We start from the raw sequence: 11,561 nt of genomic DNA, 5'->3' as shown, positions 1-11,561 counted from the left end.
CTTCCTTTTACTCCAATTTAATGTCATTTCCCCATTATTCGCTATTTTAATGTGATTCAATATTTATTCTCTAAATATCACCAACAATGGCCAAATTGAAACCAAAAAAAAAAAAAAAAAACCTCCGCCAAATTTGTTGCCAAGTTGGCGACAAAACTTGGCGACCAAAAGACTGGCGATATATCGCCAAGTGTCCGACAAATTATAACGCCACTTGAGTTTACATCGAAATTAACAATGATTTCCCCCCAAAAAGGTGCAAAAGACCCCCTTAGGAACATCCGAAAGCAACCAAAAGGGGAGGTGCACAACTAGACCCCACTACGAGTCTATGTACCAAATTTCAACTTTCTAGGACATACCATTTTTGAGTTATGCGAGATACATACGCACATACGCACATACGCACATACGCACATACGCACATACGCACATACATACAGACGTCACGAGAAAAGTCGTTGTAATTACCTCGGTGATGGTCAAAATGGATATTTCGCGTGTCTATACATTCTTAGGCACTTTTCCGCATGTGGTCGAATCGAAAAAAAAAACTCAACATTCATTTGGGGGTGAGCAAAATGGAAATTAAGGGCGATTTTTGAGTGAAAATTTTTTCGCGAATACAATACTTCCTTTTTTGTAAAAGGAAGTAAAAATAAGTGAATGAATGAATAGATAAGTGAATTCTTAAATGAAAGAATATAAATGAAATAAATAATCAATGAATACGCAAATGATTTGATAAAAGATCGATCAAGTAAATGAAATGAACGATTTCGACAAAAATAAACTAAACAATAAACGAATAAATTAATTAATTAATAAGAAAAAATATATAAGTTAATAAAATAGTGAATGAATGAATTAATAAGTTAATTATTAAATGAAGGAATGTGAATGAAATAATTAATAAATGAATACCTAAGTTATTTGAAAAAAGATTGAACAAGTAAATGAAATGAACGATTTCACTTTGCCAAAACCACTTTGCCCCGCATACAGTAAGTACACTTGACTAACTGTAGAAAGCATTAAAAATATAAATTAGCTTAACATTAAACAAATAAATACTTCACTGAACATTAGTAGGTCTCAATTAATGTTTAAAATGTTAATAACAATAAATTTATCATTTAATAACTACAAAAATAATTTTTGACTTAAATATTACAATATGATAATCATTTTTAGAAAATTGCTTGTATTATCTTATTCTTTGATTTTCAGCGGTAATCCTTTCTTGATTGAAATAGACTAAATCTCTTACTACATAGTTGAAATATTCCTCGATATGTGGCGCTAAACGCAGAGTAAATATTTGAACATTTCACTTTGCCCAACATTCCTCTACTTGCAAATTAATTTTATTATAATCGCTGGCTGCTAAGTCGTAAAAATAACTAATGAAAAGTTGAGTAACACGCATTCTCAGTAAATCTAGCAGGGTAACTAATTTCTTTAAGTAAATAATAGCTTCTCGCCAAATATTTCCCGTGAAAAACCCAATTTTCATGCCTAACTTGTTTTAAATTTGAACAAATGAAATCTTCTTTTATTAGCTGAAACAGGCAAACATCAATCAAACTATACGTCTGAAAAGTAAGAAAAAACAACGTAAGAAAAGCACAAATTGCAGATTACAGCAAAGACGTGTTTCGGCGTTACAGGGAACGCCTTTTCAATAGAAAAAGTAATGAGCTTAGGGATGAAAAGACATCCGAAAAAATTGCTTTAAAAAAAACATCCGAAAAAATTGCTTTTTTCGGATGTCTATTCATCCATAAGCTCATTACTTTTGCATTGAAAAAGGCCTTCCCTGCAACGCCGAAACATGTGTCTGCTGAAATCTGCAATTTGTGCTTTTCTGACGTTTTTTCTTACTTTATTGTTCAGCAAAAAGGTATTTATTTTGCTTTATCTTACACGTCTGAAGTTTAGACAATAGTTTTCTTCAACGCGGTTTTGCGTACATATTGCAGTGCGCTAAGCTTCGAGCCCATCGGATCCCGGATTCAGTTCCGACCAGGACCTTTCGAACCTATTCACAACAAAATTGTATATTTTAGTGACGAAAATAGATTACGAACAACAAGAACATTAAACAACACTCGAAATATTTTGGTTATGCACACGTGTTTCAACGGATGTTCTGTTGATAACCAACAGTTACTCAGAGATCGCCACGCCGCTTCAACGCAGTACACGCAACAACGGACATCGAGAAAGAAAGAAGGCGAGAAGAGCGCACGAGTGACTTTTCGTCACACAAAGAAAACTACGTCACTTTTGTCGCACAAAAAGACAGCGGATTGAAATGCGGTCGTTTCCAAAATTTTAAAAGTATTTTTGTTCTGAAAGAACACGCTTAAAAACATAGGATCTAACTATTTTTTAAATAATTTGTTCAAGTTTAAAATTTTTTAAAAATTACTTAAATCGGAGATCTTTCATTGTTTACATTTCTTGCCGATGACATCACAAATGATGAAATGCCATTCAGTGTGGCCATTCACAGAGCAAATTATTTATTTCGCATCTTTACCCACGTGTATTGGCAACGACATGGTTGATAGCAAACGTAGAGCGCAATTTTAATTCGCTTCTTGATTATTATAACGTGGAAACGTACAAAGATGCGACAAATTGCATCATTTGTGACGTCATAAAGACCACGCCTTGTTTGAAAAATCGGACATTTTAAAAATTAATTAAAAAAGAAAAACTGTTGGGAAAATAGAAGTATTTTCTGGGTCCATGTTATTTATCTATTTATTATTTTTGCTTATTCTATCAATTTCAGTGACTAAAAGTACTACTTTTGACTGAAGGAAACAACCCCATTTCAAAGCCCTGTTATAAAAAACTTCTTACTTCAGTATGAATAATTTTATTTTACTCTTAATTTGATCATGATCACGCTTTACTCGTAATTCAAATAAACTATAAGAGGCCCTGCAGTCTTCGGCTACCAGCTGTTAAACGAGGTAAAACCAAGACTGCGCCAATTACGTAGGATATGACCTGCCCAATGAGAGATTTGCTTTGTACTGCATAATGGAAATGTTTTACCTCACTGGACTTTTACCGCAAATTGGACATTCTTCAATCACCGCAAGGTGGCGTACTCAAGTTATAGAACTGCGAATTGAGCCTTTTAATGAGCAACTATTAGTTTTAATAATGGGGTTGTTTCCTTCAGTCAAAAGTACTACTTTTAGTCACTGAAATTGATAAAATGAGCAAAAAAAAAAAAAAAAAACATAGACCCAGAAAATACTTTCACTTTCCCAACAGTTATTTTTTAATTATTTTTTTTAAATGTACGATTTATCAAACAAGGCGTGGTCTTCATGACGTCACAAATAACGTACTTTGGTGCATTCCACTAGCGCGCTGAATGTTTACGCTTGCTGTCTACCGCATTCCAGGTTATGATAATTCAGATGCGTATTAAATATTGCGCTCCACGCTTGCTATCAACCATATCGTTGCCACTACATATGAGTAAAGAAGTAAATTAAATATTGCGCTATGCGCTAATGAAAACAGTGAATGACAGTTCATCATTTGAAATGTCATGCGCAGAAGCGTAAAAAATAAAATTGAGTGTGCGCACCAATTTAAATAATTTTTTAAAAATAGTAAACTTTGTCAAATTATTTAAAAAATGGTCAAATCGTATGTTTTTAAGCATGGTCTTTCAGAAAAAAATATTTTTAAAATTTCAAAAACGACCTCATTTCCATCTTATTACTCTTTTTTTGCTATCAAAAACCCTGTATTTATAGCACAAGAAAATTTTTTCCTCAGTGTTAAAAAATCAATCCATTTGTTCTGCAATTTTTTTTCGCGTTTCATACATTTAAATGATATAATGTTTTGGAATCCTCTCAACTTCGCAACAAAATTTTATTCCAAGCCTTTAAAAAAAAAAAAAAAAAAAATATATATATATATAAATATGGCAAAATATCAGCTGATTTCCTTGCAGTTCCCGAATAAAAAATCGAACGCGAACTGTAAGTTGTGCAGGTGGCTCTAAACGGAAAAAGGTCATAGATAACATGACAGGACACGGAACTAAATGTTATTTCCTCCACAACGCGCAGATTATGGAATAAAACTGAAATATGACTGAAAATAAATCTATCGAAAATAGGAACACAAAAGTAATTCAATTCTTACCACTTCTTGGGGAAAATATATATTCGCATCGCATCATTGGTAGAACAATGAAATTTTACGAAGATATTTTTGAAGAGGAATTGGACATGAAACAGTTCGCCGCTTTCGATTCTAGAGTTGTGGAATCGGTAAGACCATTTTTTGCATCCAAATTTTACTTTTGAAAATGCTTTTACTGTAATTTGATCACCGGTAAATTTAAATTTACTACTAACTAGCGGTACCCGCACGGCTTTGCCAGTAGTAGAAAATCAAAAGGTCATTTGATTCTCCTATATAATATTTACAAATAATGGATGATGAATTTATCGCCATTATGCTAGGTTAATTTGCTCGTCCATGTTATGGTTATTTGCTCGTCCATGTTATGGTGATTTGCTCTTCCATGTTATGGTAATTTATTCGTCCATGTTATGGCCATTCGCTCGGTATAATTGGCTTAAAATTGGAATAGAAAAAGAACAAAATCGAATTTTCGAAAAATCGCTTTGAGGTGCTTACTTCTATGCTACGAAGTAATTTTGTGCCAATTTTTATGAAAATCGGCCGAACAGTCTAGGCACTATGCGCGTAACAGAAATCCGGAGATTGACACATCCAGAGACACAGACTTTCAGCTTTGTTATTAGTAAACATGGATTAAAATGCCAAAGAATCTTGTTGCGTAAATGTTTTTTTTTTTTTCTTTTTCGTTATGCAGTTGTTTTGTCCTTAGTGTTAGAACTTCGTTAATACTAACTTAATTTTAGTTTTTAATTCAACTATTAAAATCTTTTTAATGATTTGATGTCTTTATTTGGTGGATTATTTAACCGTTTAATGTAGCTTTTAATGCAGTAAAATTAAGTTCACAGTTTATTTTATTTTAATGGAACTTTTAGTGCCTTTTATTGCTTTCTTTTATTTATTTTGTGGATATTTGTGTCCTTTAATCTCTGTTTACTCATTCTGCGGACTTTTTTACATTGCTATAAACCTAGTTGCTATGAATGGCGCTAGTTCTCAATGGAGATAAACTCATTACATTGCCAATTTACTCCGAGTCTAAACTTTATCCAGTGGGAGAAAAATTTTTTCTTTGTGCATTGAGATTTTAATATGTACTATTCATTCATTAATAGGTGACTAGAAGGCTCCGCCTCCCATTCGCTCCGCGGGCTAAAAATTTAGCGTTGATCTATCCCCCCCCCCAAAAAAAAAAGAACAAAAAGCCCTCTGGAACATTTGATTGGAACCAAAAAGCAAGGAGCACAACTGGATCTTATACAAACACTACTTACGAAATATCGATAACCGTTTTTGAGTTGCTTAAGATACATACGTACATATGCATAAAAAAAAGTGCCACGTAGAAATTGGTTATAATTTAATCGGAAATAGTCTAAGTCAAAAAATAGGATATTTCAATTTTCGTACAGACATACTGAAAAATCTTGTTAGCCTTCATTCAAGGATAATTAAAATGATAACATGAGCTCAAATTTGAGTAACAAAAAATTTCGTGGATACAGCACTGCTTTTATATTCCAAACAATTAAGGTAAACACACCAGTAGTGGTCAGTGTGTCAAAAGCGGCCACTTCAAAGTTTATATTTGAAAAAAAAATGGGATTCCAAGTCTCCAATGGATTCGAAAGTGCATCAAACGTGCAAGAAGTATTACCTCTTTCACGTTTGAATCCATTGGGAAACCTGAATCCTATTTTTTAACCAACTTCAAAAAAGGAGGCGGTTATCAGTTCATACAGTATGTATGCTTTTTTGTTTGTTTTTTTGTTTGTTTGTTTGTCCACTCACTGCGTCTCACCTAGTGAATCGATTTTGATGATTCTTTTTTTAAATTACGCTTAAAAGTATTATCGATGGTGTTCAAAGAATAAAATTATTTTTCACTTTTTAGAGCAATTTTGAAGTCGGTTCTATTTTTTTTTTTCAAAATTATTCAAATATAAACCTTGAAGTGACCAATACTGAAGCACTGACCACTACTGGTGTTTTACCTTAATTAAAAAGCGCATATATTCGTCTTTTCGTGGAAGACCTTATGCTAAGATGATAGTTTCTTTTCTTAAAGATTTTTTATGCTGATATCCAGAACTAACATGCAGAACAAAGAAAACTTGGAATTTTGCATTAAATAACCGATGAGGATTAGAGAATGTTCACAATCTTCAGCTGTTCAATTTACAAAACAGCTACTGTAACAAGTTGATTTGAATCTGGAAACACTAGAAGGCTCTGTGATGCGTGTGTTGCCGTTAGATTGAAAGTTCGATTTTAACGCAGCAGTTAAACGTGGTAGGGTTGTTTGGGGTAAGTGGGACCCATTTCGAGAGCAGTTCGTTTTCTGAACCTTATACAGAAGTTTTGGAACAGAAAAAAATTTAACTTATTGCCTTATTTTATCTTGGACATTATTAATGAACTAAAGTTCATCATTATTTTCAAAAAAAAAAAAAATTACTTTAAATATTCTTAACGATTATATTAAAAAAAAATCGATGGGTGTCCCACTTACCCATAATGAGGGATAAGTGGGTCAATCCCCCCCCCTTTTATTTAAATTTAAATCAAGCATATCTAAAAAAGGGATAAGGAGGTGCTACTTGATAAAGTATGTAATTTTTTAGTACAAGTTTATTTTTTTGTAAACTCATCTATTTACGAGATACTCGTATTTACTGTCTTTTAAATTGTATGACAGAACAGTTTTAAACAAAAAACAAAACAGTTACATCTGTGAAATTTATTGAAAGCCTATAGGTATTTATTTTACTTTTAAAATATAAAAGTGTATTAAATAAACATAATACAGTTGATTAATGTCAATTTCGGTAAATTATCCAAAACTATATGCTGAAAAAGAAATTGGAAACACTGAAGGACTGCGTCTGTTTAAAGTGTGCTATGAAAGAACTATCATCATGCTGGGCTTCATCCTTAAAAATAATTCCAACATCCTCTGCACCAGGCCAATGAATGTCACCATTTCTATTCGTTCTTGCAAATTCAGCAGCATTTTTTTTTTCATTTGAATCATCAACTTCCAACATTAGACCTACATTTTACTTTGATGTAAGTTTCACAAATATATGATCATCAGCTTTAACAGTTTCTGTAGCTGAGCTATCAATTCCAACTTGGTCATCATAGTTATCTTGTATTTTACCAGTACAAATATTTAATTAGAGTTGCTTTTAATTTTAAAATCTTCACTAGGATAGGGGGACCCACTTTACCCCTTAAACGGAAAATTTACGGGGTAAGTGGAACCTCTCCTGTTGAACACTTATTAATTTTATTTTACACAAAAATTCTTGTTGCAGTATGAACTTTAAGTTAAACTAAAAACGAAAAATTAATCATCGTAAAAAAAAATTAAAAAAAAAAACTAACCTGGAAGCACTTCTTTGAAAAATGTTACTTGAACTTGCAATATGTTTTTTTTTTTTTTTTTCAGAATTGTTTTTTGACTAAATGTTATGACCTAGAAAAAGATTTCACGAAACCCAAATACATGCAAAACCAATCACTGTGATGAAATTTAACATGATCAGTGTAAAAAAGTTTGAAAACTTTATCCATACTTCAGTTTTAGGGGGCTGACCCACTTCCCCCAGAAAACCCTAATGAAAATAATAAATAAAAATAAACTCACAATCACATTGCAATTTGTACAACCCGTATAATACCAAGGGCAATTGAAGGTACTAGTTTTTAAATTGTGAAAATACAAACTACATTCCTGAAATATTCCACAAAATTGCATTTATCAAATAATCCCCTATTTCTTCTAAGGAAAGAGACCTATTTTATGCAAAAGATGAAATGGTTTTCTTTTATTTTTTTGTAAAATAAATGCGGGTGAAGGTTTGTAGAAAAAGAATAAATAAATGTGATATAACATAAAATATACGAGCATGTTTCGCTTCCGAATTCTTTTTGAACTGTTGCTATGCGAAGCTATATTGTTCTCTGCTGAAATATCTTGCATTATTTCAAAACTAATATGGCGAAACTTTTAAATTTACTTATTTAATCAGTACTTAATAGTGAATTTTGGAGGTTTTTTTGACTCGAAAAATGCATTCTTAAATGCTAGTTGATTGTAATTAAGTACATAGCCAGTATGGCAAAGTGAATATCTTTGTATCAGGAGTTTCAGTACTGTAAACGAACTTATTTTTGCAAAAAAGAAGATGTCGGTTACTTTGCGGATGTAATATGACCAAAATAATAATAACAATAATAATGATGTTGATAAAGAAAATGTTTTCACCTTTACGACGGGCTCGCGAAACTTAAAGCCTCGCAAAAATAAATGCTTTTACAGTATCAAAATCAGTTTAGGCCATTAATTTTCCTTTTTTTTTTTTTGAGCAATCACAATTGCTTATTGTTTTTACTTGACCGTAGTTGATGTTCCTGTGATTCTATTTTTCTATGCTCATAATGAAAACTCCTCTGGTCCACAGGCCTTCGCGAGCAAGTCACTCCTCCTGGGTAATGTTGTCCATGTCCCCCGAAATGGACTTTATAGATATATATCAGTGGCGTCACTACGGGGAAAGGAGGGAGGGAGGGGGTATCACCCGTCTGGGGGGTGACACCCAAAGTGGAGCGGAATTTTTTTGAAAAATATGAAGCTAAAACGCATTTTTAAGACCACAAACTTTTAATTTTTCCGGGGGGGGGGGGGAATCGTCGGACCCCCTATTTTCCACCTCATTTCATGGAGTAGAAGTGAATATTGTCATCAGGATTATGTTCATATTGTCAATACTTAGACCTAGTAGTAACATCCTCTTTTGCCAAAACACCGAACCCGATTATCGTTCAATCTGTTTAGATACCTTTGAAATAATTAAGGGGCCGTCAATTTCATACACCCCCTTACTTTTTTGACCTCTCGACGGCCTGCACATTTGCATCTAGGGAAAGTTATATAAAAAAAGTTCATAGTTTTTATTTGTCTTTTGTACATTAGCCCACATACAATTTCGTAAAATGCAAATGTAGTTGTTTTTGAAAATTGTATGACTTTCATATTCACATAGATAATATTAAATTATTTTTTCCTGTAGAGGGAGGGAGGGTGACATCACAAATTACTGCCCCAGGTGTCACCCATGCTAGGTGCGCCACTGTATATATATTATGTATATGTGTGTATGTTCATGTTAATGTCAACTTTGTCACATGTATTATAACTTGAACACATCATACTAACAGCAAAACAGTAAGAGCCTCAAATTTTATATTTTCATACAAAATCAAGATCCCAAATCGTTAACGCGCTTCTTCAAAAGAGTCCAAGGCTGCACTCCTAAATAACACAAGAGTAATGCTTGTTTATGTGAATCAACAGAAAGTTAAAAGGTTTCTGACAAGTGTTTCTTTTTGTATAGATTACTGACATTTATCTTATTCCATCACCAAATGAAACATCTACTATCCGCCGAGGAAAAGTTAAAAGCGCGAAATAAGAAACAGAAATCAACGCCCTCGCTTATAACGATCCACTTTTCGAGCTGTAACGAGTTTTTGTAATGTCTATCTTCCTTTAAAAAATGAAATTTTCCTTTAAAATGTTATTGCTGTAATTGTCTTCGTACACTGGTGTCCAAATGTTAAACATAATTGTTATTCATGTGAGTAATGAATGAAATATACATCGGAATAGAGGGAAACGAGATATGCGAGTGAAACACTGTTACAAAACAAGAAAACTACTCAAAAAAAAAAACGATGATATTTACTTTTATTACCAAAAAAAAAAAAAATAGTTTGAAAGAAAATTAGGCATATGAGGGGTTTATTCTTGATTTCAAAAGTTATTTATAATTTTTTTAATTATTTTTTCCGTTATAAGGATATTAATGCGCAAGTTTTCCGCGGTATTAGAAATGTATTAGAAAAAAAGTGTTTTTCAACCGACCCTAATGACCACCTCTGACAGCCATTCACGCTACGCAACGATTACTCATACTTTCTATGAGATGGTGGATGAGTTGGGAGCTCAAAATACTCCAAGCATGCTGGAAAGCTCTTTTTAGCTCCGGAACGAAGCTTAGTAGGGGCGAACGGGTTGCAAGTTTTCTGACGAGCATATCCCAGACATGCTCGATAGGGTTCAAATCAGGGGGGTTCGCAAGCAACGTCAATCACTGGATATTTTCTGATTCAAGAAAGTCATAGACCACAGCTGTACGGTGAAATGGCGCGTTATCATCCATGAATATGAAGTCAGGACCAACTGCACCACGAAACAAGAGAACATAAAAGGCTCAAGAACTTCATCTTTGTATCTCGTACCAATGACTGAGCCTGTCCAAAAAATATAGAGGTCAGTGCGGCCATCCAACATAATGCCCGCCCACACCATTACTCCTGTTTAAGCAAAATGAGTCTTTCTCTTATGTTTCGCGATGGGAAACGAGTTCCCTTTTCTCTCTATATTCTTACCTGGTGAGTATCACTCTGTAGAGTAAAGCGGGGCTCATCACTGAACATCACATTAACCCAATGTCCCACACTTCAATGCCGATGTTGCAAGCTCCAGTTTAAACGAGCGCGTTTATACGCTGTCGTGAGAGGAATGCTAACTACTGGTCTTCTGTCATACAGACCAACATGATTGAGTCTCCTGTAAACAGTTTGCCTCAAAATTATTATTACTTAGGCGGCACTGAGCGCCGAACCCAGTTTTCTAACACAGCTGACCCTATGACGTCGCGCAGATATTGCCAGAAATCGATCTTGGCGAGTGGTTGTGACTCTTGGTCGACCTGGTACTAACCGTTGGGTAACATCTCCCGTATTTTGAAGCTTTTGCTTTAGTCTCGAAATTACACACTGAGGCACATTGAGAATCCGAGATACTTCGGTTTGTGATCGTTGAGATTCTAGCACTGAAACGATTTTTACCTTCGCAAACATGTCTTTTGGCGCCTTTGTACCATTATTAATCTTGTTTCACTAAAACCAATGTTCCTTGCTACAGTAATTGCATGAAACGCGTCTGAACTCTTATAAGCGTGGGAGCCATTCTATCCATATTCCGACATGCGCACCTATTTCGCACATGACGCCATCGAAATATTTGCATAAACTTAATGTTTCTTCTACAACCAATGAATCTCCATAAGTAATTTTATATAATTTTACGAAAATTTGCAAGATTTTTCTCGCATTTTATGAATTATGCTTAATTTTTGGACACCAGTGTAGTTTCAACGGTACAAAGTCACTATACCGTTTGAGCCGCATTAAGTTAAAATTGCGAAAGGGAAGCAATATTTTCATATGCACCGCTGGTCTTCAGATCGCTTTAAGTAGAAATAGAGATACATTCTTAATTGCAGTTAAAATGT

General features: G+C 33.8%; 1 protein-coding gene across 1 annotated transcript in view; it reads left to right on the top strand.

The window, feature by feature from the left end:
- The first annotated feature begins 4,235 nt into the window (after nt 1-4,235).
- LOC129216558 (regulator of G-protein signaling 20-like) overlaps nt 4,236-11,561 on the top strand; it is a 47,656-nt gene continuing 40,330 nt past the window's right edge. The window contains 1 exon segment of the mRNA XM_054850773.1: nt 4,236-4,316. Coding sequence (XP_054706748.1) covers nt 4,236-4,316 — 81 coding nt within the window.

Source organism: Uloborus diversus, chromosome 2 (genome assembly GCF_026930045.1).
Source record: "Uloborus diversus isolate 005 chromosome 2, Udiv.v.3.1, whole genome shotgun sequence".
NCBI classification, from domain to species: domain Eukaryota; kingdom Metazoa; phylum Arthropoda; class Arachnida; order Araneae; family Uloboridae; genus Uloborus; species Uloborus diversus.
Note: the sequence above shows the minus strand (reverse complement) of the source record. Positions and strands in the feature narration are given on the sequence as shown.